General features: G+C 49.5%; 1 protein-coding gene across 2 annotated transcripts in view; it reads left to right on the forward strand.

The window, feature by feature from the left end:
- Positions 1-27,458, forward strand: part of itpr1a (inositol 1,4,5-trisphosphate receptor, type 1a) — a 154,159-nt gene that overhangs the window by 104,161 nt on the left and 22,540 nt on the right. For both annotated transcript variants that reach the window (XM_084446279.1, XM_084446280.1), the window contains 10 exons: positions 1,141-1,328; positions 10,386-10,569; positions 11,107-11,360; positions 11,549-11,749; positions 12,342-12,452; positions 13,197-13,292; positions 15,388-15,531; positions 15,897-16,004; positions 16,254-16,446; positions 17,812-17,934. In XM_084446279.1, the coding sequence (XP_084302405.1) occupies positions 1,141-1,328; positions 10,386-10,569; positions 11,107-11,360; positions 11,549-11,749; positions 12,342-12,452; positions 13,197-13,292; positions 15,388-15,531; positions 15,897-16,004; positions 16,254-16,446; positions 17,812-17,934 (1,602 nt within the window). The remainder of the gene's footprint in view (positions 1-1,140; positions 1,329-10,385; positions 10,570-11,106; positions 11,361-11,548; positions 11,750-12,341; positions 12,453-13,196; positions 13,293-15,387; positions 15,532-15,896; positions 16,005-16,253; positions 16,447-17,811; positions 17,935-27,458) is intronic.

Here is a 27,458-nt window from a genome sequence, read left to right on the forward strand (position 1 = left end):
CTGATACCAGTAAATCCTGGAGTAGATGGAGCGCTGTCGTCCCCAGGAAGGAGAGAGAGATGTCACCCAGGCTCTTGCTTCAGCGTCTCTCCCATGAGCACCAGACCCAGACAGGAAGTCCCCCCCTCCCCTCTCTGATCCACTTTTAGCTGTTGCTAGGTGAGGGTGGTGCTTCCTGTGTGAAGGGCTGTTTTGCAGCTGCTGTGGAGCCCAGGCTCAGGTTCAGAACTGATCCAGCCCACATGGGGCATCTTTCCACTGCGTTTTACCTCAGCTCCACTCTACTCTTCGCTTTTGTTCTTTTCACTTTGTTTCCCACTTCCCACTTCATTTCCCACTTCATTTCCCACCGTGGGCAGTGGTGGGAACTGCTCCCAAAGGAACATTAACGTTTTTGCTGAGTACATGTTCTGAACTAGAAGTGGTGTTCGGAGAGCACAGACCTCCGCCCATGAATGCATGTCATGGCTCTGTGCTGCGCACGTGCGAGCGAGCAGGACATGTTTGGTATTGCTGGGTGAATTAGTCGCAGCTTTCGCCCGATGTAATGTTACTGCACCTCTCCTGTAGGCTGCAGCATGGCTCTGGCCCTACCGCTGTCCGAGGTGTTAGAAGTCTACTGTTGTCTTGCAAGCGAAGACTCCCGTCATTTAACTCAAAACTGTTTGTCTGTATGAATCCTGTCTAGGCCTACACACTGTCTGTCTGTCGGTGTCTGCCTGTCTATCCACCTGCCTGTCTGCCTGACTAGACAACTGTAGTTCAGTAGCTCACAGGATGAAGAGCTTGGTCAATGACACTGATTATGAAAATACCAAAATGAACTACATATTTATTTGGTTGAGTTTGTTACCTGTCACAGTAAATGATATTCACTCTCATTGACAATCTGTTCCTGTTGTGCTGTTTTTAGCTGTGATGATGTATGATTTACGTGTGCTGTAATCAAAATCGCCCTATGGGGACAACAAATAAAGTGAACTTGAACTTGAAGTTCAACTACATATTAACAATACAATTGCAATGGACAGTAATTACTGTGTACCTACAGCGATCATACATGTATGAAACTGAACTGGCAATAACCCCCAGTAGAACTCTCACACACACTCACACACCCCCCCCCCCCTCCTCCCCCAGGTGTGGGCGGTCCCGGGGCGCTGGTCCGGGGGGAGATGGGCCTGGCGGAGGTGCAGTGTCACCTGGACAAGGAGGGGGCGTCTGACCTGGTCATCGACCTCATCATGAACACCACCAGCGACCGCGTCTTCCAGGAGAGCATCCTGCTCGCCATCGCCCTGCTGGAGGGAGGGAACACTACCATCCAGGTGTGTGTGCGTGTGTGTGTGTGCGTGTGTGTTGAGAGGAGGGTGCTCTATCATACACAGGCTGTCATTGTGTACAGGACAGCAGGCACCTATATGTGTTCACTATAGTTCAGAATGTCTCTCCTCCTCCCCCACTACACTACCACAATCACCCTTCCTCTCCTCCCTCTCCTCCTCCCCCACTACACTACCACAATCACCCTTCCTCTCCTCCCTCTCCTTCTCCCCCACTGCACTACCACAATCACCCTTCCTCTCCTCCCTCTCCTCCTCCCCCACTACACTACCACAATCACCCTTCCTCTCCTCACTCTCCTCCTCCCCCACTACACTACCACAATCACCCTTCCTCTCCTCCCTCTCCTTCTCCCCCACTACACTACCACAATCACCCTTCCTCTCCTCCCTCTCCTCCTCCCCCACTACACTACCACAATCACCCTTCCTCTCCTCCCTCTCCTCTCCTCTCCTCTCCTCTCCTCTCCTCTCCTCTCCTCTCCTCTCCTCTCCTCTCCTCTCCTCTCCTCTCCTCTCCTCTCCTCTCCTCTCCTCTCCTCTCCTCTCTCCCCTCTTGTCTCTCTCCTCTCTCTCCTCCCTTGTCTCTCTCCTCTCTCCTCTCCTCTCTCTCCTCTCCTCCCTCTCCTCTTTCCTCTCCTCCCTCTTCTCTCTTGTCTCTTTCCTCTCTCTCCTCTCCTCCCTCTCATCTTTCCTCCCCTCCCTCTCATCTCTCCTCTCTCTCCTCCCTCATCTCTCCTCTCCTCCCTCTCTCTCCTCTCTTGTCTATCCTCTCTCCTCCCTCTCCTCCTCCCCCTCCTCCCCCCATCTCCCCCATCCTCAGTTAGAGAATGGCTTGGTAAATGGTTACTTTGGCAACCAACATGACGTATGCCTAACCTCTTTGCAGCTCTTTGCACTGAGAGTGTGTCTGTGTGTCTGCATGCACATATGTCTGTGTGTGTGTGCCTGTCTGTCTGCTCTCTGCCTGTATCTGTCTGTCTGTCTTTCTCTCTCTCTCTCTCTCTCCCTCTCTCTCTCTCTCTCTCTCTCTCTCTCTCTCCCTCTCTCTCTCTCTCTCTCTCTCTCTCCCCCTCTTTTCATCTGCCCGGTTGCATGTCTATCCCTCCCCTCGCTGTCTTTCTGTCTTTCTGTCTGTCTGTCTGTCTGTCTGTCTGTCTGTCTGTCTGTCTGTCTGTCTGTCTGTCTGTCTTTCTGTTGGTCTGCCCCCCGGTCTGTCTAGCTAGTCAGTGGCCCGCCTGTCTGTCTACCCATCTGTCTGTCTACCCTTCTGTCTGTCTCGCTGTCTGTCTGTCTATCTGTCTAGCCATCTGTACAGTATGTCAACCTGTCTGTCCACCCGCCTGTCTGTCTGTTGCGTAAGCAGCATCTTGCATAATGAGCTCAGAGTGAAGACGGCGCTCTGGCAAAGAGGACCATGCAGAGCCCCGTCACGTGACCCCGCCCGCCCGCGTTACATAAGGCCTGTGTGAATGAACAATGAGGAATGTCTCAGGCTTCAAAACATTCCTACCTCCATCCTCGCTCCCTCTCTCTCTCCCTCTCTCTCTCTCTCTCTTTCCCCTGGACTCTTCCTCCCTCTCTGCATCCCTCTCTCTCTATCTCTCCGGCACTCTCCCTCCCTCTCTCTCCGCCCCCCCCTCTCCCAGCCTAAACTGGGTCATGCTGGGCCTCCGGAACTGGGGCAGTGGGGGAGAGAGGGAGGAGGGACTGGGAAGAGGAGGAGGAGGAGGAGAAGGTGGAGGGAGAAGGCTGAAAGAGAAATTGGAGCTCTCCCTCCAACATGTTTAATTTGTTCAGGGGAAGAGTTCTACAGAGGTCAGAGGTCAGACTTGAGTCTTTTCACACAAAGAAAACTCACCTTACAATTTATTTTTGAGGATTAAAAAAATACTATTATTCAATTGTAGCACCTTCATGACTTAATAGACTACAAATCCAAATGCATTATTGTTTTAAAGGGTAGATACTACAGTAGTCATCTGCTCTCTGGTCCTGTCATTTCCACAAATACAGGTTTCAGCTCTCAAACTGATAACCTGGTTAAAGTCTCCTGTTAGAGAGAAGAATACAGAGGCGGCCATCTTTGTCTCGCCCATCTCTTTTTGGAAGGAGGGACAATATGAGGCATCTGTTATCTGTCCTGCTTGTGTTGACGTGTTGAGGCGTGCACCTGTTCAGGGCTGATGCCGTGGATACCAGGCCCCTGGTTAACCATTAGCTCATGACCTACATACCGCGCAGAAATAGACCTGACCATACACACACATGCACGCACGCGCACACACACACATACACACACACGCACACACACACAGACACTAACGCTTTTTTAAAAATGTGATCTGTGACACTGTGGTTCCTTTGACAGTCTGGCTTCCTGCTTCAGCAGCCGGGGGGGCTGGGTGGACATCTGGGTGGACATCTGGGTGGACGGGCTGGGTGGACATCTGGGTGGACGGGCTGGGTGGATGGGCTGGGTGGACGGGCTGGGTGGACATCTGGGTGGACATCTGGGTGGACGGGCTGGGTGGACATCTGGGTGGACGGGCTGGGTGGATGGGCTGGGTGGACGGGCTGGGTGGACATCTGGGTGGACGGGCTGGGTGGACGGGCTGGGTGGACGGGCTGGGTGGATGGGCTGGGTGGACGGGCTGGGTGGACATCTGGGTGGACGGGCTGGGTGGACAGGCTGGGTGGACGGGCTGGGTGGACGGGCTGGGTGGACAGGCTGGACATCTGGGTGGACATCTGGGTGGATGGGCTGGGTGGACATCTGGATAGACATCTGGGTGGACGGCTGGGTGGACGGGATGGGTGGACGGGCTGGGTGGACATCTGGGTGGATGGGCTGGGTGGACATCTGGGTGGACGGGCTGGGTGGACGGCTGGGTGGACGGGATGGGTGGACGGGCGTTGTGACTCAGTGACCCTTGCCGCCCTTCCCTCCGGTCCGGCCGCTGGTGGCGCTGCCCTCGGCCCGTTCCCCAGGAACCCCAGACTGAGAGGGAGAGGGGCGGAGGCCACGGCAGTAAAGGCTCATCTTAGCCCATAACGAGGGGAGGTCCAGCCCCAGCCGGGTACTGGCTCGGGTCAGCGAGTCTGACCCTCCTGAGGATGGACACCAGGCAGAGTCAGGGGGGAGAGCAGCCCAGGTCTGGAGGTCTGACTGAGCAGGGATTCCACTGTGATGTAACAGCCAGGGAGGGAGGGAGAGAGAGAGGGAGAGAGAGGGAGAGAGAGAGAGAGGGAGAGAGAGAGAGGGATAGAGAGAGGGATAGAGAGAGGGATAGAGAGAGAGACAGAGAGAGAGAGGGAGAGAGAGAGAGAGGGAGTGAGAGAGAGAGAGAGGGAGGGAGAGAGAGAGAGAGAGGGGCGGAGTAACGGCTCTGAGAAGCAGATCCAGGGATGAACGAAGGAGCAGAGGGAGGAAAGAAAGAGCGAGAGACGAGGAGAGACGAAACTCCATTTGGTCGGCGTGCGGCGCTGCCTGACGAAAGAGAGGGATGGAGGGAGGGAGGGAGGGAGGGAGCGGGTATAAATAGCTGTTATATAACATCCCTTTGTTGATGCCAAGTGGCGGAACGGAAGGAGAGAAGGGAAAGCGCTGTGACCTTGTTTTTCAGAGCTGTCCACCCCCGCCCCTCCGTTCCTCGCTCCCTCCCTCTCCCATTCCACCCCGGGTCCGTCTCCATGGATACAGACAGGCTCTTTGTTTACCTAACACTACAGGGGGCCCCTGAGACACATGTCCCTCTCTCCTCCGCCCTCTCTCTCTCTTTCTAACCATCACTCCACGCTAATCTCCACTCCTCCACCGTGCGTTACTTCATCCTTCAGCGTCAAACCTCTGTCCGCTGTCCTTCCCCGAGAGCTCTCAGAACCCCGGCGGCTGGTTGAGGCGTCTGTGAAGCCGGTGTTCTGAAGGGTGGAGAGGGTCTCCAGACACTGTAGAAGCAAGACCCTCATGTTCCGTGTCTCCGCATCCCTGGAGGATTCAGTTGAGCTCAAGTAGCGTTCTAATGCTACTAGGCATTAGCATGGAAAAAGTTAGTATGCAGTGTTCTGGTAGTTAGTCTGTAGTGCAGTTGTAGTGTAGTTATATTTTGTGCTATAAATATGTAGAACATCAGTGCGCATCCTGACTACTAGCCTACAATCTTCAATTAACCTACTGTAGCCACGATACCTACCCCCCCTCACAACACACACACAAACTTGCAGTAGACCATCCACACCACTGTGAATACTAATTACTCTAACCTAACCTAGTGTAACCAGCTTGATCCTCCTGCAACAGACCTGCCAAACCCAGCAGCCCCTGGTGCCAGCTGAGACAGGGTAGGCTGTGGCTCTCACTGGAACTGTGGGGTTAGCCTAGCCTAGTGGTGAGAACTGTGTGGTATAGCCTAGCAGTGAGAACTGTGGGATTAGCCTAGCCTAGCGGTGAGAACTGTGGGGTTACAGTAGCCTAGCCTAGCGGTAAGAACTGTGGGGTTGGCCTAGCCTAGTGGTGAGAACTGTGTGGTTAGCCTAGCAGTGAGAACTGTGGGGTTAGCCTAGCCTAGCGGTGAGAACTGTGGGGTTAGCCTAGAGATGATAACTGTGAGGTTAGCCTAGCGGTGAGAACTGTGGGGTTAACCTAGCCTAGCAGTGAGAACTGTGGGGGTTGGCCTAGCCTAGCGGTGAGAACTGTGGGGTTAGCCTAGCCTAGCAGTGAGAACTGTGGGGGTTAGCCTAGCTTAGTGGTGAGAACTGTGGGGGTTGGCCTAGCCTAGCGGTGAGAACTGTGGGGTTAGCCTAGCCTAGCAGTGAGAACTGTGGGGGTTAGCCTAGCTTAGTGGTGGGAACTGTGGGGGTTAGCCTAGCCTAGCGATGAGAACTGTGAGGTTAGCCTAGCCTAGCGGTGAGCACAGCAGCACAAGAGGTAGGGGAGACGGGGAGTGGAAAATGGATCTGATTACATAAGGAGAAAAAAGTTGTCTGTGTAGTGTAGCTGTTTTGTTTTTGTTTTTTTTAGAGAACTGTATTGTAGGGTGTGTGCGTGTGTGCATACAGTATGTGCGTGCTGCTGTGTGTGTGTGTATGTGTGTGTGTGTGTGTGCTAGGGGGGGCGCTGGGGGGGTAGGGGCCTGTGTGTGTGGGCGGGTGTCCATCCGCCAAAAGTGGAAGGGGTATGTGCCTGCATGTGTTGATGGAGGAAGCTGACCTAATTCTACAGGCACCCTCTCTGTGTGTGTGTGTGTGTGTGTGTGTGTGTGTGTGTGTGTGTGTGTGTGTGTGTGTGTGTGTGTGTGTGTGTGTGTGTGTGTGTGTGCGCGTGCGCGCGTGCGTGCGTACGTACGCGTACTTGTGGCATGGGTGTGTTCCCTGGCCTGTGTGTTCTTGTTCTTTACTATGAACGTGTGTGTGTGTTCTGTTCTGCCTGTGTGTGCATGTGTGTGTGTTCTGTTTTGCCTGTGTGTGCACGTGCATGTGTGTGTGTGTTCTGTTCTGCCTGTGTGTGCACGTACGTGTGTGTGTGTGTGTTCTGTTCTGCCTGTGTGTGCACGTACGTGTGTGTTCTGTTCTGTTCTGCCTGTGTGTGCACGTACATGTGTGTGCCTGTGTGTGTTATGTAAGCCGTTCAGCTCTCCAGGGATGGGGGGAGGTGGAGGGGGACGAGGGAGAGGCCGGGGGGGGGGGGGTCTGTGAAGAGCACTTGTCTCTAGTTGGATCAGTCTACTGGGTGTGCGTGCCCTGCTCCCCCCCCCCCCCCCAGCGTCCCACCCACGCCTGGGCTGGAGGACAGTTATGTGAGCAGAGAGCGAGAGGGATGGAAAGAGAGAGAGAGAGAGGCATGGACATCACCGCCCCCCCCCTCCCTGCAGTGACTTGTGAGCTGTGAGTGGGTTGCCAGAGGTTCAGTTAATCCCCCCTCCTGCACCATCCATCCAGTCATCAAGTTATTTATTACATCGGTCCCCGTCCAACACCCCCCTCCCTCCCTCCCCCCCCCCCCCTCCCTCACTCCCTCCCCCCCCTCCCTCACTCCCTCCCCCCTTCCCCTCACTCCCCCCCCCCCTCCGCTCCTCTCTCCGGTCCAGTGTGTACGTGCCGGAGGCCGCTGCTCCGTGGTGGCAGAGGAGGGTGGGGCTCTGGAATCTGCAGCTGGGGGACACAGGCGCAGGCTGTTATGTCATTGTTTGGGAAGAGGGTCGGGAGGCGAGCGCTGGGGGGGGACTGTGCTGGGTAGGGGGGCGAGCGCTGGGGGGGGGACTGTGCTGGGTAGGGGGGCGAGCGCTGGGGGGGGGACTGTGCTGGGTAGGGGGGCGAGCGCTGGGGGGGGGACTGTGCTGGGTAGGGGGGCGAGCGCTGGGGGGGGGGACTGTGCTGGGTTGTCCTGTCCTCTGGCTCTAGGTGCTGAGCCAGCGGGGTCCTGCGGCCTGAACACAAACAGAGGATTGGGGGTGAGGGAGCAGTAGACTGTAGGCAGTGCACGGTCCAAGAAAGGGCTGAGGGATATGCCTGACAGGCAGGCCTCTTTCGTCTGTCCAAAACCCGAATGGACACGTGTGTGTCTGTGTGTAGTTGTCTAGCGGACGACTGCCTTCGTTTCCTCCACCTGAGTGACCGCCTCCCTCTCTCTCCTCAGCGTGCAGCAGAGCATGCATGCACAGAACATTCTGTTCACAGATAGCTGTTTGTTTAACGTTTGATTCTTAATGAGCCCCCCCCCCTTCCCCCCCCCACACACACACATCCAGTTTCACAAAGTTCACGTCTAACCTGGATAGACAGCAGGTTATGCAACAGGTTTTCAGAACTACCCCAGATACAGCTGATAACATTCTCTCTCTCCGGCTCCTCTTTCTCTCGCAGACCTCTGCTCTCTCTCTCCCTCTTTCTGTGCAAGTGGGCCTCTCCATCCCTCTCCCCCTCCCCCTCCCTCTCTCTCCCTCGTGTGGTTTTTCATGTCTGCTGTGACAGGGCTGGTTTTATTGTTTGGCCCACTAGAAAGAGAGAGGGAGAGAGAGAGGAAGAGGGAGAGAGAGGAAGAGAGGGAGAGAGGGAGAGGAAGTCTCCTAGCAGGCAGCAGGGAGCAGAGCTGTTACATAATGCAGGCAGCAGCCCTGTAGGTAAGTGGGCCAGGCTGGATCCATGGCAGTCTCTCGGGGTTAGAAAGTGCGCTGGTTTGGCCTGACCCCGTTCTTACTGGGACACCCGTAACACTGCGCAGGGAGGGGAAAACACCCCCCCTGACATGACAGAGCTCACGTCTGGCCATCTCTGTTATCCACGCGGCGGCCCGGTATAACCCCTGACCTCTGGAGCGCTGCTGCGTTCCATTTGGCTCGTGAAGTCGTGATTCACGAGATACTACTCGCCGTTTTAACTGGAACGCCCCTCACAACTTGTTTTCTCTGCTTGTGAACTCGTACCACTCGCTCCTACCCCCAGTTCACTCTGGAAGTCGTGAACAAGATGGCAGCTCCCTGTGTAACTAAGTGAAACTTTAGTTTTACTGTTTTATTAGCATTTCTGTCTTATTTGTGTCTCATTAAATCAGTCGTACACACAGTATTCCCCAACTGTTATCTGAGGACATGTCCGCAACCTCTTTTGTGTGCGCAAAATACTAGTGCGTTATCTACTGGTTCAGCACACGAAGCTAACTCAGGTCCATCTTGGATCCAAGCTGTTGTTGTCTACTGTACCAGGGTGACATCGGGCGACGGCGCTCTCTGTCTCTCCCACCTCATCACTTACCAGACAAATCCAACGCAGCATCGTGTCTTTTCTCTGGTTTTCACTGAGGTGGAGTAGTGACTTGAACCCCTATCCTTGTCCCTGTCCCTGCAGAGTAGGAGCTGGTCCCCAGAGCCCCTGTCCCTGTCCCTGCAGAGTAGGAGCTAGTCCCCAGAGCCCCTGTCCCTGTAGAGTAGGAGCTGGTCCCCAGTGTAGTGAGTCTGTGGTGTGTCAGTAGGAGCAGGTCCCCAGTGTAGTGAGTCTGTGGTGTGTCAGTAGGAGCTGGTCCCCAGTGTAGTGGCCCTGTGGTGTGTCACTAGGAGCTGGTCCCCAGTGTAGTGGCCCTGTGGTGTGTCAGTAGGAGCTGGTCCCCAGTGTAGTGGGTCTGTGGTGTGTCAGTAGGAGCTGGTCCCCAGTGTAGTGGCCCTGTGGTGTGTCACTAGGAGCTGGTCCCCAGTGTAGTGGCCCTGTGGTGTGTCAGTAGGAGCTGGTCCCCAGTGTAGTGGGTCTGTGGTGTGTCAGTAGGAGCTGGTCCCCAGTGTAGTGGGTCTGTGGTGTGTCAGTAGGAGCAGGTCCCCAGTGTAGTGAGTCTGTGGTGTGTCAGTAGGAGCTGGTCCCCAGTGTAGTGGGTCTGTGGTGTGTCAGTAGGAGCTGGTCCCCAGTGTAGTGGGTCTGTGGTGTGTCAGTAGGAGCTGGTCCCCAGTGTAGTGAGTCTGTGGTGTGTCAGTAGGAGCAGGTCCCCAGTGTAGTGAGTCTGTGGTGTGTCCCCAGTGTAGTGACCCTGTGCTCGGTCCCCAGGGCAGGAATGGATCATTGAGTAGATCAAGTGACAGCGCCGGTAACTCGAGGTGATCTCCATGGTGATTCACTGAGGGCAACTGTTTAAATATTACCTGGCCTGCATTCACCTGCTGGAACCAACTGATTATTAACCCTAACCCTAACCTGGCCTGCATTCACCTGGTGGAACCAACTGATTATTAACCCTAACCCTAACCTTAACCTGGCCTGCATTCACCTGGTGGAACCAACTGATTATTAACCCTAACCCTAACCTGGCCTGCATTCACCTGGTGGAACCAACTGATTATTCTGACTGTATGAATACCAATCTGTGTGATTCGGAGGAGCAGTTACAGAGTCTATTGGAATAAAAATGCTTTTAACAGATCCGGTTTCTGTCTTGATTTTGAACTGGCAAGCACTACATGCCATTCATAATTGTACACAAACAGGGACAAAGCAGAAGCCTTATTCTTATTTTTCTGTTGTGGTTTCATATAAAGTCACTGCCCCCCTCCCTCTCGCCCTCAGCGTTCGTTCTTCTGTCGCCTGACGGAGGACAAGAAGTCGGAGAAGTTCTTCCGGGTGTTCAACGACCGTATGAAGCTGGCCCAGCTGGAGATCAAGGCCACGGTGACCGTCAACACCAGCGACCTGGGCAACAGGAAGAGAGACGACGACGCCCAGGACAAGGACATGCCCGTCCGCAAGAAAGGTCAGGGGTCGTTCCTGAAGAGGTTGGGGTTCACTCCTAGGTTTTGTTTGTGTGTCGGCTTGTTTGGTGACCAGTTTAGCTCAGTTAAGCCTCAGATCCCCTCCTCCTCTCCCTGCGTTTGTGTGCGTCCAAATGACTTCAGAGAGACGTGATGTGACTGTCGATGATTAAATTAAGTAATAAACCACGAGAGGCCGTGTGTTATAGTGACACACAGCTATTAGTGTAAAATAGACACACAGCAATGTAAAATATTAACATTTATTCAAAACGAAGCATCATTCCCTCAATTCCGCGGCGCAAAATAGTTCCCCTAACAAATGGGTTGCCAAGCAACAACTACAATGCATTGGATCAAATGGGAGGCGCATTAATACTGAAAATGGAATGATATGCGGTTAAAAAGTATCAGAATCAGAATGAAGAACCAGAACTAACCGTTGTATAAAAAGTATTTCAACACGGCTTCCAGCCAATCAGAATCAAGAACCAGAACTAACCGTTGTATAAGTTGTGTTGAACTGGCGTTCCGTGCAGCCAAAGACTCGGCGGTGGTGGTGACCGAGGACGTGCGGGAGCAGCTGCTGGAGGCCTCCTCCGCCACCAAGAAGGCCTTCAACTCCTACCGCCGCGAGGCCGACCCCGAAGACCACTTCTCGGCCGCCGATGGCCAGCCCAGCGCCGGGGACAAGAGCCAGGACGATGGGGAGATGAGCTTCATCATCGTCATCATGCAGCCCATCCTGCGCTTCCTCCAGCTGCTGTGCGAGAACCACAACCGGGACCTGCAGGTCAGCTCGCCCGCCTACAGGGGGCGCACACCTGTCCCATACGGCAGATAAGACATGGACAAAGACTCTCTTTAAACGAGGAGTTTCCATTGGCATATTAGTCTAAGACTAAAGACAGACTGTAGTCCCCCTCTCGACTGCATACAGACAGACGGACCAATAAAGTTCTTTGAATCTTGTCCCTCCAGAACTTCCTGCGCTGTCAGAACAACAAGAACAACTACAACCTGGTGTGCGAGACGCTGCAGTTCCTGGACTGCATCTGCGGCAGCACCACGGGGGGGCTGGGCCTGCTGGGCCTCTACATCAACGAGAAGAACGTGGCGCTCATCAACCAGACGGTGGAGAGCCTGACTGAGTACTGCCAGGGCCCCTGCCATGAGAACCAGGTGGGCACGGCGTGGAACCGGCACAAACACGCCCAGATAAGCATCTGGACCATCAGGAAATACTAGTTACTGGGTCCGACCTATAGACCACCTTCCCTTAAAGACCCACTATGTTGTTGATTTCATCTTAAAATATCAGTTTCAAAGTCGATCTATTGGTGTGCTGGATTATTATAGTGACAACAGCACCACTTCCATTCCCACAGAGGGGTCCGGCGGCCTGTATTTGCACTATGTAACTTTTGACCGCGAACCGCAGTTTACTCTCGCATGAACGTTCTGCTTTATCTTTAGCTCACCTCTTCAAATTTGCCGGCAGACTCAGTTTTCCTCAGCTTGTCAGTTGTCAACAAATGCATGTGAGAGGCGGAACAGGCGTCTCTCAGCGTTCTACGACAACGGTACTGCGGTTGTAATGGCTCTAGTGGCCTTTAGGGGCCGCTAAAGTGCACAAAACTGGACCGCTACATAATGGGGCTTTAAGATCATAAGTGGCGCTTTAGTCAGTGATCTTGATGTGGATGTCATGGTAGCGTTGGCATGGAAACACACTGACAGGTGTCATTCTGTACCGCGTCCACGTTCCGTCTAGAACTGCATCGCCACTCACGAGTCCAACGGCATCGACATCATCATCGCCCTGATCCTGAATGACATCAACCCGCTGGGGAAGAAGAGGATGGACCTGGTGCTGGAGCTCAAGGTGGGAGGGGCTACTGGGGCTAGGGGACTGGGGGGCTGCTGGGGCTAGGGGGATAGGGGACTGGGGGACTGGGGGGCTAGGGGCTGGGGGATGTGTGCTTTAGGGGATGTGTGCTTTAGGGGGTGTGTGCTTTAGGGGGTGTGTGCTTTAGGGGATGTGTGCTTTAGGGGGTGTGTGCTTTAGGGGGTGTGTGCTTTAGGGGGTGTGTGCTTTAGGGGATGTGTGCTGGGGAGCTAGGTACTAGAGCTTGGGGCTTGGGGCTTGGGGCTTGGAGCTGAATCTTAACCTAAGACTTGGACTAGGTTTCTTGGCTGGGGCTGGGGCTGGGATTTAAGGTTTGGGATTTGGGGCTTCACACTGGGCAACAGTGGCTACTTTTTACCCCTGGGTGGAATTTCACAAGCAGTCTGCTTGCTTCTGTGAAAGCTGGACAACTCATTCATCCTGACTGAGCTAGCGGCTGTCCTGCCAAACCAAATATCTGCTGAGAGCGTTCTCCCCAAGCACCGGGGATCCTGTCTGCTTTTGTTGGAAGGAGAAACAGAAAGAGCTTAAAATGATTCTGTCTTCATATTCAGGGGGACCTCATGACTAAGAATAATAGGAACTTTCTTCCTCTCTTCCTGCCTCTCCCCCTCTCTTCCCCTGTCTCTCTCTGGCTTTTCTCTCAACCCCCCCTTTCTCTCTCTCTCTCTCTCTCTCTCTCTCTCTCTCTCTCTCTCTCTCTCTCTCTCTCTCTCCTAGAACAATGCCTCCAAGCTGCTCCTGGCTATCATGGAAAGCCGCCATGACAGTGAGAATGCGGAGAGGATCCTGTACAACATGAGGCCCAAGGAGCTGGTGAGGATCTTCTGTCTCTTCATCACATCTCCACACGTTACCATCACATCTCTTCATCACATCTCCACACGTTACCATCACATCTCTTCATCACATCTCCACACATTACCACACGTGTCAAATCTCTCATCACATCTCCACACGTTAACACACAGGTCAAATCTCTCATCACATCTCCACACGTTAACACACATGTCAAATCTCTAAATCACATCTCCACACGTTAACACACATGTCAAATCTCTCATCACATCTCCACACGTTAACACACAGGTCAAATCTCTCATCACATCTCCACACGTTAACACACAGGTCAAATCTCTCATCACATCTCCACACGTTAACACACATGTCAAATCTCTAAATCACATCTCCACACGTTAACACACATGTCAAATCTCTCATCACATCTCCACACGTTAACACACATGTCAAATCTCTCATCACATCTCCACACGTTAACACACATGTCAAATCTCTCATCACGTCTCCATAAGGTATCCATACTGTACATCACCACACATGTTCAATCTCTTCTTCCTTTTTGCTGTGTCATCATCACATCTCTACTGACGACGCGACCCGACGCGAAGCGCAGTGCCTAAAACCCCCCTAGTTGTTATAAAATCACTATAACACACAGCCTCTCGTGGTTTATTGCTTTTATACAACAGTTACTACAGCTATTAGTGTAAAATAAACACACAGCAATGTAAAATATTAACATTTATTCAAAACTAAGCATCATTCACTCAATTCCGCCGAGCAAAATAGTTTGCTTAACAAAAGGGTTGCCAAGCAACAGATGCATTGGATGGAATGTTCAGTTGTTTTGAAAAAACACAATGATAGGACTAACCGTTGTATAATATTGATTTTACTGAACTCCGCCAAGAGAGGTAGGCTGTGTCCGAAATGCCTGCTACCTGCTACCTGCTATATAGCAGGTGAGAAGTAGCATGCTATATAGTACCTACTACTCCACAAAAACGATATAGCAGGCGAGAAAATGTAGCATGCTACTCGAGTCAGGTGACGGGAATGCATAGGTTACGTCGTTACGCTCCACTGGCTGGCTAACTTAGCCAGTAACGTTGCGTTTCCATGGCCACAGGGCTACTAGTTGTAGCTCTGTGTCGTTATAACTAAGATATCTGACAGAAAAAATATTTTTTTAATCAACAAATTAAGTCAATACTTAGATTTAAAAACTCCTTCGCTCGGCCCTGCCTGACAGTCACCAGTGTCAGCCATGACAGCTGTCCTGAAAATTTTGCTGAACAGTGACGTAGTTCCGGAATAGCATGCTCTGAACTATGCAACGTTTTTTGCAGTTTTTTTCGCCAATATAATATAATAATATTATAATATTATTATTATTATTATAATATATTATAATAATATAATAATATAATAGCAGGCGAGAATAGCAGGTGAGAGGTAGCAGGCACAGTTTTGAAGTAGCATGCTACTTCTCGCCTGCTATATACAGGTAGCAGGCATTTCGGACACAGCCGTAGTTCCTAAAACTATCACGTTGCTATGGAGTTTCAAAACGACAAACAATTAGCCCTAGCAACCAAACCATTACTCCCGACCAACCTAGCTAGCCATGAAAGAAGTGTAGTCTACCTTTGCTGTGCAACTGCAAATTGAAAAAGTGGTGATGATAAACCATAGTGGTAGGCCACCGGACGGATAGAACCACTCAAAATTGACATTGAATGTTTCCATTTTTCTTGAGGAGAAACCATAATTGGTGCAGTAATATTTCACATACAACGGTAAAGAGGCTTTTCCCGTGGTATATCGTGGTATATACTGTACAACGGCTCTTAACCAATCAGATGGCGAGGTGGGAACTACCTGTTGAATAAAGCATGTTAGCACACACGTCAAATCTGCTCTACCTTTTTGCTCTCTTCATCACATCTCCAGACGTTAACCACGAATGTCAAATGTATTCTTCTTCTTTTCACTCCCTGTGAACAAGTTCTTTAGAAGTGCTTTTAAGATGGTGGCGCTGGTGTGTGTGCTCCAGGTGGAGGTGATCAAGAAGGTTTTTAAGATGGTGGCGTTGGTGTGTGTGCTCCAGGTGGAGGTGATAAAGAAGGCCTACCTGCAGGGGGAGGTGGAGTTTGAGGACCCAGAGGAGGAGGAGGAGAACGGCGAGGAGGAGGAGCACGATGCCGCCTCCCCCAGGAACGTAGGCCACAATATCTACATCCTGGCACACCAGGTAGGGTTAAAAGAACAGCCCCCCCCCCTTCCCCCCCAAATACATCTGACAGGGACGGCTGTGGCTCAGGAGGTAGAGTGGGCTGTCAAACCATCGGAGGGTCGGCGGTTCGAATCCCGGCTCCTCCTGTCCACATGTCGAAGTGTCCTTGGGCAAAGACACTGAACCCCAAATTGCTTCCAACGAGCAGGCTAGCACCTTGCATGGCAGCTGCCACCATCGGTGTGTGAATGGGTGAATGAATGTAAAGCACTTTGGATAAAAGCACTATATAAGTGCAGTCCATTTACCATAAGTGTCATTCTCTGGACAACTCAGTCAGTGTTGCAGTCTGGTGTTATTGCCCTCTGCCCTGGGTTGTGTAGTTGGCGCGCCACAACAAGGAGCTGCAGGCCATGCTGAAGCCTGGGGGCACCAGCGGAGAGGGAGACGAGGCCCTGGAGTACTACGCCAAACACACCGCCCAGATCGAGGTCAGAGAACACCTGCTCCATCAACACACCACTGACCACAAAGCCTTACTGACCATATCCATTCTACTTCCTACCTGCCTCCTAATCTGATATGAGGCCTCTGGTGGAGGCCTCCAAAGCCTGGGGTTAAAGTAGCTGGAGGTCTCCAAAGCCTGGGGTTAAAGTAGCCAGTCTAGCCACAGGACTCTCCCGTGTCTGGCCCTGAGGCGTGGAGGTGACTGACGGTGACCGGTGTGTGCCTGCTCTCAGATAGTGCGTCATGACCGCACCATGGAGGAGATTGTGTTCCCGGTGCCCAACATCTGCGAGTTCCTGACCCGCGAGTCCAAGCTGCGGATTTACTACACGACCGAGAGAGACGAGCAGGGCAGCAAGATCAACGACTTCTTCCTCCGCGCCGAGGACCTCTTCAACGAGATGAACTGGCAGAAGAAACTCCGAGGTAGATCATGTCTCTGAATGAACCTCCCAGGTAGATCATGTCTCTGAATGAACCTCCCAGGTAGATCATGTCTCTGAATGAACCTCCCAGGTAGATCATGTCTCTGAATGAACCTCCCAGGTAGATCATGTCTCTGAATGAACCTCCCAGGTAGATCATGTCTCTGAATGAACCTCCCAGGTAGATCATGTCTCTAAATGAACCTCCCAGGTAGATCATGTCTCTGAATGAACCTCCCAGGTAGATCATGTCTCTGAATGAACCTCCCAGGTAGATCATGTCTCTGAATGAACCTCCCAGGTAGATCATGTCTCTGAATGAACCTCCCAGGTAGATCATGTCTCTGAATGATAGCCATGTCACTCACTTCACTTCCTCACATTGGAGATTAGATTGAGTTTAGAGAAGGAGGAATGGTATCAAAGATGTTTCTGGTATGACTGTAATACTGTAATGCCATGCTATTGTATTTTATGTTCTGCTTTATTTAAAGTATGTGTTGAGATGTAATCAATGATTTGGTTAAGACTTCACAATACTATAGGCCTTATGAGACTGTAAGTGTGTGCGCGTGTGTGTGTCTTCGTGTCTTCTGTGTGTGTATGCGTGTGTATGCGTTTTGGCTGCGGTGTGTGTGTGTGTGTGTTTTGGCTGAGTGTAGGGTTTGATGCGTGTGTGTGTGTTTCCTGTCTGTCAGTGGGTAGGGGCTTTCCATTTCCTCTGAGCCATGAAACATCTGTATCTTTATGAATCAGACTCAGAGCTATGGCGCACTTGCACGTAAACACACACAACACACGCACACATACACACACACACACACACATACGTACACACACACACACACACACACACACACACAGCATCCACGTAGATAAGCGCATACCCACACAAACTTGATGTCTCAGTCAAAGAGAGAAAAGTCCCTGGGTCTGTTTCCTCTTTTCCTATAAAACAAGAGTGAAACAGACGCCACACCAGAATAGCTGCTTTTAAAAGTGTCACATTTGTTTGTCAGCTGTTGGGGACAGACAGTGGCGCAAAGGTCACAGTGACATGCCTGGAGGCCCAGTTTGTTACTCCTGTTCTGACCTGTGACCTCCAGCTGATAGTTTGTGATGCTACAGTTGGGGCTGTGTTCTAGCTAATCATGTTATCACCAGTGTGTAACGGTGTGGCAATGGTGCAGTCTCACAACAATAGAGTGTGTACTTTGTACATTTCTAACGGCATGTCCCTCTCTCCCTCCCTCTCTCTCTCTCTCCCTCTCCCTCCCTCCCCCCCCCCCCCTCTCTCTCTCTCTCTCTCCCCCTCTCTCTCTCTCTCTCTCTCTCTCTCTCTATCTCTCTCTCCCTCTCTCTCCAGCCCAGCCAGTGTTGTACTGGTGCTCCAGGAACATGTCCTTGTGGAGCAACGTCTCCTTTAACCTGGCTGTGTTGATGAACCTGCTGGTGGCCTTCTTCTACCCCCTCGAGGGCATCCACGGAGGTCAGTCACAGTCACACCTTGACCTCTGACCCTTTGACCCCTTAACCTTTCCCTGAGTCAAACTCATGATCTCTTAAATCACTCTCGTACATTAAAGCCCCAGTTTGAAATTCAATCTCAAGTCTAGCACACAGTGTATGGCTTTGAACATTCAACACCTCATCTTTAACTGGTTTTAGATGCGTATATTTCTGTGCTTCTGATATAATGCAGTATAATACTGCTTTAATAAATTCCCCAGGGCCATGAGTGCTGGAACACATGACATTTACCAAGGTATGTTCATGATGGTCCACCCCGTTCCTCAGAGCGCTGGCCTTTAAGGGCCTCTTCAGAACCGGGGTCAGGAAAGGTTCAGGGAGCAGCGCTGAACACTCGCGTGTCTCTTTACTGTGTTCAGCAGTAAGGCATACAGAGGCTCATACGGGAGTGTAGGGAAGTGAGACATTTGGAGGACCATCTTATGCCTTATTTATTATTTTCTCAGTGAAACTATCCATCTAATTTCACTTCCAAACTTAGACCAAAAAAGTCCCCAATGTTGGACAGTCCGATCTGTGTGTGGTTCAGAATGTCACAGACTCACAGTGTTGGGCTTAGTGGCGCACAACCCTTTGAAGCTCTGTCACCCAAACTGGCAAAGCTGACCCAGTGATCTCCTTACCCATCATCCTCTCTGATTAAATGCTGATCGCTAGATAGCCGACTTGGGGGAGGGGGGGGGGGGGCAGGATCAGAGACATGCAGGGCCTCAGACTCTACTCCCACACACACACACACACACTGTCTCCCTCCCTCTCTCTCTCCCTCTCTCTCTCTCTCTCTCTCTCTCTCTCTCTCTCTCTTTCTCTCTCTCTCTCTCTCTCTCAGCTTGACCCTACGCAGCCTAGACCAGAAGTCATAGTGTTTTTGTGCGTGGCTGTAAGCCAGCACACCTAGTATAGCATTTGTCTGGTTATCACTCCCTCCCTCCCTCCGTTACTCCGGACAATGTTGGCCTGCATCTCTCTGTTGGCACCACAAGAGGCAGTAGTCCCAGCACACCAAAATCAAGAAGGACACCAAAATCAACCTGCCGATCTCCACTGCACAAGTAGAGTAGTGGTGAGAGCATTCGCCTTATTCACCTGGCAGCCATATTGGTCAGTTGACTTCAGTGTTAAAAGTTCGCTGTAAAAACACCACTTCAAGAACCGAAATAGTCAAAATAACAGGCTGAATACACTATCGGGGTTACAAACTCATCATTACCAGACTCTGATTGTTTTTCACTGCCGTTGTTTTCGCGTTTGGAAATACATGGAGGTTAATGAACCATAGTTAGCCATCAGCTGCATTCACTCTGATGTATTTCCAAACGCGAAAACAACGGCAGTGAAAAACAATCGGAGTCTGTTATTTTGACTATTTTGGTTCTTGAAGTGATGTTTTTACAGCGAACTTTTAACATTGAAGGCAACGGGCACTTCCGCATCCGCACCCCTAATTACGTCAGACTGACCAATATGGCAGCTGAGGTGAATAAGGCGAATTGGACTCCCATCCTGGAGACTGGGGTTGAAGACCAGGTGGGGATGACTTTATGGGACTATACCCCAAACCTCCACATGTTCATGCTTTTACTCCAACCTTTACCCCTTGCCTTATAGGTCAGATCCTGTCCCAACCCCAGCCCTTATTCTAACCCCAACCCACACTAGGGACTGGAAGAAGGACACCAAAACCCACCCGCCGATCTCCACTGCACAAGTAGAGTAGTGGTCAGAGCATTGGACCCCCATCTGGGAGACTGGGGTTCAAGACCCGGTTAGGGATGCGCATCGAAAACCGGTTCTTGTTGAGAACCGGTTCCCAGTGAATCGATTCCTTGGAATCGTTAGCCAAAATCCTTAACGATTCCACTATCGATTCCTGTCATTATCAATATCCATCCCTAGACCCGGTAGGGATGACTTTATGTTATCATCAGTGTAACTGCTTTAGCCACTGACCGCTACCATTAATGTCATGGAAGCTGCTGCTAGTTGTTCATGAGCTAACTGGCTATCCCGCTCTTATTGTGTATCATGTCATTTCAATTCACAGCTATTTCAGTGGCATGACTAGCTTCCATCCTACCAGTCCTGCACAGAAACAAGCCAGCCATGCACATAAGCCAGGCTGGTGCCATGACACATGATAAAACACAGAGAAACTACAAGGAATTGTTCTCTGTTCTGTACAAGGTCACGTATATACCTGAAGATTCTATATACTGTACCTGAGTTTTTTTAAGGGTATATACTGTACCTGAAGATTCTATATACCTAAGGTTTCTAAAGGGTATATACTGTACCTGGAGATTCTATATACCTAAGGTTTCTAAAGGGTATATACTGTACCTGGAGATTCTATATACCTAAGGTTTCTAAAGGGTATATACTGTACCTGGAGATTCTATATACCTAAGGTTTCTAAAGGGTCTTTTTTTTTTTTTTTTCATTTGTATGCTATTAATTGAATAGGCTATAACATGTAGAAGCTTATCTCAATTAGAAATGAATACATAAATTCAAATTCATAATATAATGTGGTAGGGCAGGCTGTATTTATAACGAGCATCACTTGAAATGCGGCGTGCAACCATTTCACTCTGGCGTGTGACGGGGTCGGCCACAGACGCGAAAGAAGAGAGTTAACATTAGCTAACAATGTCTCAGAAAACGTCTAAGGTCTGGCAGCATTTCGAGCTGTCAGACAATAAAAAGAAAGTTAAATGCAAGCTATGCAAACGGGACTTTGCATATCACTCGGCTACGACCAGCATGTCGAACCATTTGACACGGGTACGTTTCTAGCTATATGTCATTGTGTCATTGAACTGTCATTCTCGTTGATTTTAAATAGCCTAGCCTACTCAGAAATGTGCCTCGGCAACAATTGGTTCTTTTGGCAATAGGCTACCAATATAGGCCTTGTAGCACCCGATAATGTAATAATTAACTGATAATGTAATAACGCCTGATAATGTAATAAAAGTTTGACTTAACTCAATCGAAAATGTAATAAAACCTGATAATGTAATAACTTAACCAATAATGTAATACAATTTCCTGACTGATAATGTAATACCATTTTTCTGATAATGTAATACCTTATTACAATATTGGTCAAGTTATTACATTATCAGGTGGGTCTTTTTTTTCAAAACTGGTAACGTAATACTTGACTGATAATGTAATAATCTAAAAAAGCGAATGAATAATACTGTTAGGGTCCTTTGTGGTACTTGTGTATACTTTAGTATGTCTTATGATACTTTGCAGTATACTTTGGGGTGCTTTGAGATACTTTGTGGTATACTTTGGGCTACTCTGGTATACTTTGCAGTACTTTGTGGTATACTTTGGGGTACACAGCCATACTTTGCAGTACTCTGCAGTATACTTTGGGGTACTTTGAGGTACTTGGATATTTTGCTGTAGTTTGCAGTAAACGTTGGGGTACTTTGCGATACTTTGCAAGATACTTTGAGGTACTTTGTGGTGTGCTTTGGAGTACTTTGCGGTACTTAGAGGTATACTTTGGGGTACTTTGTGGTACTTTGCAGTACTTTGCAGTATACTTAGGGTACTTCATGTTATACTTTGCGGTACTTTGTAGTACTTTGTGGTATACATTGAGGTACTTACCCATACTTTGCAGTAATGTGTGGTAATGTGTGGTACTTTGTGGTATACTGAGATACTTTGCAGTATGCTTTGGAGTACTTTGCAGTACTTTGTGGTATACTTTGGGGTCCTTTGCGGTACTACATGGTATACTCTGGGGTACTTTGCTGTACACTTTGGGGTACTTTGCTGTATACTTTGGGGTACTTTGTGGCATTTTGCAGTACTTTGCGCTATTCTTTGGAGTACTTTGTGGTATACTTTGGAGTATTTTGAGGTACTTTGTGGTATACTTTAGAGTGAGGTACTTAGTGATTAGTAAGGCCCTTCAAAAAGGGGTTCAGTATTTTATCTTAGCCTATATAGTAGGAGACAGGAACTGATTTAATTATATGAATTGAAAGCAAAGTGTATGAGGCAAATTATGTGAGGCTGCTGTTCATCAACTATAGTTAAGAGCTGCTATCCATCGACTATATTTCAGATTGCAATACCATAACTCCCCCATATCTATCCATCATCCATCCATCCATCTTCATCCGCTTATCTGGGGTCAGGTCGCGGAGGCAGCAGTTCCAGCAGGGGGCCCCAGACATCCCTTTCCCTAGCAGCATCAACCAGCTCTGCCTGGGGAATCTTTAGCCGCTCACAGGCCAGTGCGGAGATGTAGTCCCGCCCCTAGTCCTGGGTCTACCCCGTGCAGACCTGCAAACTTGTCACCTTTTGGCTATAACCACCTTTTTATGTTAACCATGGTAGTTTCAGTGAATCTAGAGGGTTTTAGTTTTGTATGTCGTCACCATTTTCACTACTACAGAGTTTGCAGGTCTACCCGTGGCCTCCTCCCAGCCGGACACGCCTGGAACACCTCCCAGGAGGCATCCAAACTAGGTGCCCGAACCACCTCAACTGGCTCCTTTCAACGCAAAGGAGCAGCGGCTCTACTCTGAGTCTCTCCTGGATGACTGAACTTCTCACCCAATCTCTCAGGGAGACCCCAGCCACCCTCTGGAGAAAACTCATTTCGGTCACTTGTATCCGTGATCTCGTTCTTTCGGTCATGACCCATCCTTCATGACCATAGGTGAGGGTGGGAATGAAGATAGACCAGTAGATCGAGAGCTTTGCCTTTTGGCTCAGCTCTCTTTTCGTCACAACAGTGCGGTAAAGCGACTGCAGAACCGCACCAGCTGCTCCGATTCTCTAGCCAAACTCCCTCTCCATGGTTCCCTCACTCGTGAACAAGACCCCCAGATACTTGAACTCCTTCACTTGGGGTAAGGACTAATTTCCTACTCGAAGCGGACAGACCACCGGTTTCCTGCTGAGAACCATGGCCTCAGATTTAGAAGTGCTGATTCTCATCGCAGCCGCTTCACACTCAGTTACGAACCTATCCAGAGAGTGCTGGAGGTCGCAGGCCAATGATGCCATCAGGACCACATCATCTGCAAACAGCAGCTGGTTACGGAGCTACGCCTCAATATCCTGTCCATGAAAATCTTGACTTACTGCCAAGAACACGGACACAGCTCTTGCTCTGGGTGTACAGGGATTGGATGGCCGGTGGTTCCACGACCAGGATGAAATCCACATTGTTCCTCTTCAATCTGAGGTTCGACTATCGGCCAGACCCTCCTTTCCAGCACCTTGGAGTACACTTTCCCGGGGAGGCTGAGTAATGTGATGCCTCTGTAATTGGCACACACCCTCTGGTCCCCTTTTTTGAATATTGGGACCACCACCCCAGTCTGCCACTCCTTTGGCACTGACCCAGACTTCCACGCAATGTTAAAGAGGCGTGTCAACCAAGACAGCCCCTCAACACCCAGCGCCTTCAGCACTCCCACGGGTGGTGGGTCCACGGGACGGAGATGTTGTTTCCACGTTGCTCTTTCGGGCTGGGCCCGGCCGGGCTCCATGAAAAGCCCAGCCACCAGGCGCTCGCAGACGGGCCCTCCGTCCGGGCCTGGCTCCAGACGGGGGCCCCGGGCTTTCTCCGGGCTGGGTATCTCTTCAGTGTTCTTCCATCAGGGCTTTTTGCTGGTTAAGGACTGTGGGGCGCAACTCCTCACAGCCCTACTCTGGCCGTTTTGGGCTTAAAACCCTCATCCGCCCTTGCTCCACACCTCCAGATGGTATACAGTGCGGAGCCAGGCACAAGCAGCACCTGTGGTTTTTGTTCGGAGTGACCTTCTCCTAGATGGGTTGCCTACTATGGCTGTGAGCCACATCTGCCCATGCTATTTGCCCATAGCTGGGACAGTGGTTGGCAGGAGCCAGTGCGTGTCCACACACCGAGATCCCCTACAGTTTAGCCTGGGACCGCGAGTTACACATTTACCATGTGTGGCCGCGGGGAGGCACTGTAGGAGTCTTGGCGGTGGAGTGGCTTTGTACTGGCAGAAGACTTACGCACTCGGCTCCTCTTTTCACCCTCCATAAGGAGGGCTAGCTGGCGGCGGTAGCTGAAAGCAGAGTGGCAAGCAGAAGCGGCATGCACTAACTACAAGCACTACTACCACAGATCTACTGCACTACACATCACACAACCCTGCACAGCAATGCCCACACAACTCCCCCTTACTCATCTCCAAATGCAGGATGGAGATTGGAGATTAAACCCTTCCTGCACAGGTGGATCCTGGACTTCCTGACGGGCAGACCTCAGGTGGTGAGAGTGGGCAGCCACACCTCATCTTCTCTCACCCTAAACACTGGAGAAAGTCACCCTCTCACCCTCAACACTGGGCTGTTTCATATCCTCTGTACAAACACGACTGTATAGTTACTGTACCTACAATTCTAGCTCAATTATCAATTCACTGATGACACAGCTGCGGTAGGCCTGATCTCCAACAATAATGAGAAGGCCTTCGTGGAGGGGGTAGAGTGCCAAACTAAATGTTGTCAGGGCAACAACCTCCACCTGAACCTCAGTAAGATAATGGAGATGCTAGTGGACTACAGCAGGAAGCAGGAAGATGAAAGTTATTCTAGTGGACTAGCAGGAAGCAGGAGCGGCCAATTGCCTGAACAGCAGTGGGACCCCTGTGGAGACAGTGTATTTACAAGTACAGTATGTTGATGTACAGATCACCAAGGACCAGACATGGACAACAAACATCCCCGTATATGCATGATTCAGAGGGCGTCTGACTGAGAACATCAACACTACCAACATGCTATGGAAGCAACACCATGCAGGACAAGTCACTGTAGAGAGTGTTGGAGATCAGGCCTACCGCAAGTGTCATCAGTGAATTGATAATTGAGCTGGAATTGTGGGTAACTATGCAGTCGTGTTTGTACAGAGGATATGAAACAGCCCAGTGTTGAGGGTGAGAGGGTGACTTTCTCCAGTGTTGAGGGTGAGAGGTTGACTGTCTCCAGTGTTGAGACAGTTGCTGAGTTTGGAGATGAGTATCGGGGGAGTTATGGTATTGCAATCTGAAATATAGTCAATGGATAGCAGCTCTTAACTATAGTTTATGAACATCAGCCTCACATAATTGGCCTCATACATTTTGCTTTCAATTCATATAGTTAAAACTATGTCTTAAATTAAACCCTGTCTCCTACTATATAGGCTAAGATAAAATACTGAACCCCTTTTTGAAGGGCCCTACTAATCACTAAGTATCTCAAAGTATTCCAAAGTATACCACAAAGTACTGCAAAGTACTCCAAAGTATAATGCAAAGTACTGCAAAATACTGCAAAATACCACAAAGTACCCCGAAGTATACAGCAAAGTACCCCAAAGTATACAGCAAAGTATACCCCAAAGTATACCACAAAGTACCGCAAAGTACCCCAAAGCACACTGCAAAGTACCTCCGTATACCACAAAGTACCACAAATTACCACACATTACTGCAAAGTATGGGTAAGTACCTCAATGTACCACAAAGTAAAACGCAAAGTACCCAAAGTATACTGCAAAGTACTGCAGAGTACCACAAAGTACCCCAAAGTATACCACTAAGTACCGCAAAGTACTCCAAAGCACACCACAAAGTACCTCAAAGTATTCCGCAAAGTACCCCAATGTTTACTGCAAACTATCGCAAAATATCAAAGTACCCCAAAGTACCCCAAAGTATACTGCAGAGTACTGCAAAGTATTGCTGTGTACCCCAAAGTATACCACAAAGTACTGCACAAAGTATACCACAAAGTACAGCAAAGTACCCCAAAGCATAGTGCAAAGTACCTCCGTATACCACAAGGTACCACAAATGACCACGCATTACTGCAAAGTATGGGTAAGTAGAGTACTGTAGAGTACCACAAAGTACCCCAAAGTATACCACTAAGGACCGCAAAGTACTCCAAAGCACACAACAAAGTACCTCAAAGTATTCCGCAAAGTACCGCAAAGTACTGCAAAGTACCCCAACGTTTACTGCAAACTACCGCAAAATATCAAAGTACCTCAAAGTACCCCAAAGTATACTGCAGAGTACTGCAAAGTATACCACAGAGTACACCAAAGTATATCACAAAAGTACCTCAAAGCTCCCAAAAGTATACTGTAAAGTATCATAAGACACATATATGTATACCACAAGTACCACAAAGTACGCCACAGTATACCACAAAGTACCCTAACAGCAGTGTTCATTCGCTTTTTTAGATTATTACATTATCAGTCAAGTATTACGTTACCAGTTTTGAAAAAAAAGACCCACCTGATAATGTAATAACTTGACCAATAATGTAATAAGGTATTACATTATCAGCAAAATGGTATTACATTATCAGTCAGGAAATTGTATTACATTATTGGTTAAGTTATTACATTATCAGGTTTTATTACATTTTCGATTGAGTTAAGTCAAACTTTTATTACATTCTCAGGCGTTATTACATTATCAGTTAATTATTACATTATCGGGTGCTACAGGCCTAACCAAAATAATCACGGAAACTTGATGTCAAGTGATTTTCTGATAGCCAGGAGAAAGAGAAAAAACACATTAACGATTTGACGCGTCGCTTTGAACACCAAGTCTGAGTCGAATCACAAAATCCTGAGTTGAAGACAGCCCTAGTATATACTGTACTGTACCTGAAGACTCTATACCTGAAGATTCTAACGGGTATACACTGTACCTGAAGACTCTATATACCTGAAGATTCTAACGGGTATATACTGTACCTGAAGACTATACCTGAGGATTCTAAAGGGTATATACTGTACCTGAAGACTCTATATACCTGAAGATTCTAACGGGTATATACTGTACCTGAAGACTATACCTGAGGATTCTAAAGGGTATATACTGTACCTGAAGACTCTATATACCTGAAGATTCTAACGGGTATATACTGTACCTGAAGACTCTATATACCTGAGGATTCTAAAGGGTATATACTGTACCTGAAGACTATACCTGAGGATTCTAAAGGGTATATACTGTACCTGAAGACTCTATATACCTGAGGATTCTAAAGGGTATATACTGTACCTGAAGACTCTATATACCTGAGGATTCTAAAGGGTATATACTGTACCTGAAGACTCTATATACCTGAGGATTCTAAAGGGTATATACTGTACCTGAAGACTCTATATACCTGAGGATTCTAAAGGGTATATACTGTACCTGAAGACTCTATATACCTGAGGATTCTAAAGGGTATATACTGTACCTGAAGACTCTATATACCTGAGGATTCTAAAGGGTATATACTGTACCTGAAGACTCTATATACCTGAGGATTCTAAAGGGTATATACTGTACCTGAAGACTCTATATACCTGAGGATTCTAAAGGGTACTGTATAGAAGAGCAGCGAGGGGAGTTGCTGTCTGCTTTGGGATTATGATTGGTTTTGCACTGGTTTACTGCTGCACTTTTTAATATG

The sequence above is a fragment of the Borostomias antarcticus genome (genome assembly GCF_949987555.1).
Source record: "Borostomias antarcticus genome assembly, chromosome: 11".
NCBI lineage: Eukaryota > Metazoa > Chordata > Actinopteri > Stomiiformes > Stomiidae > Borostomias > Borostomias antarcticus.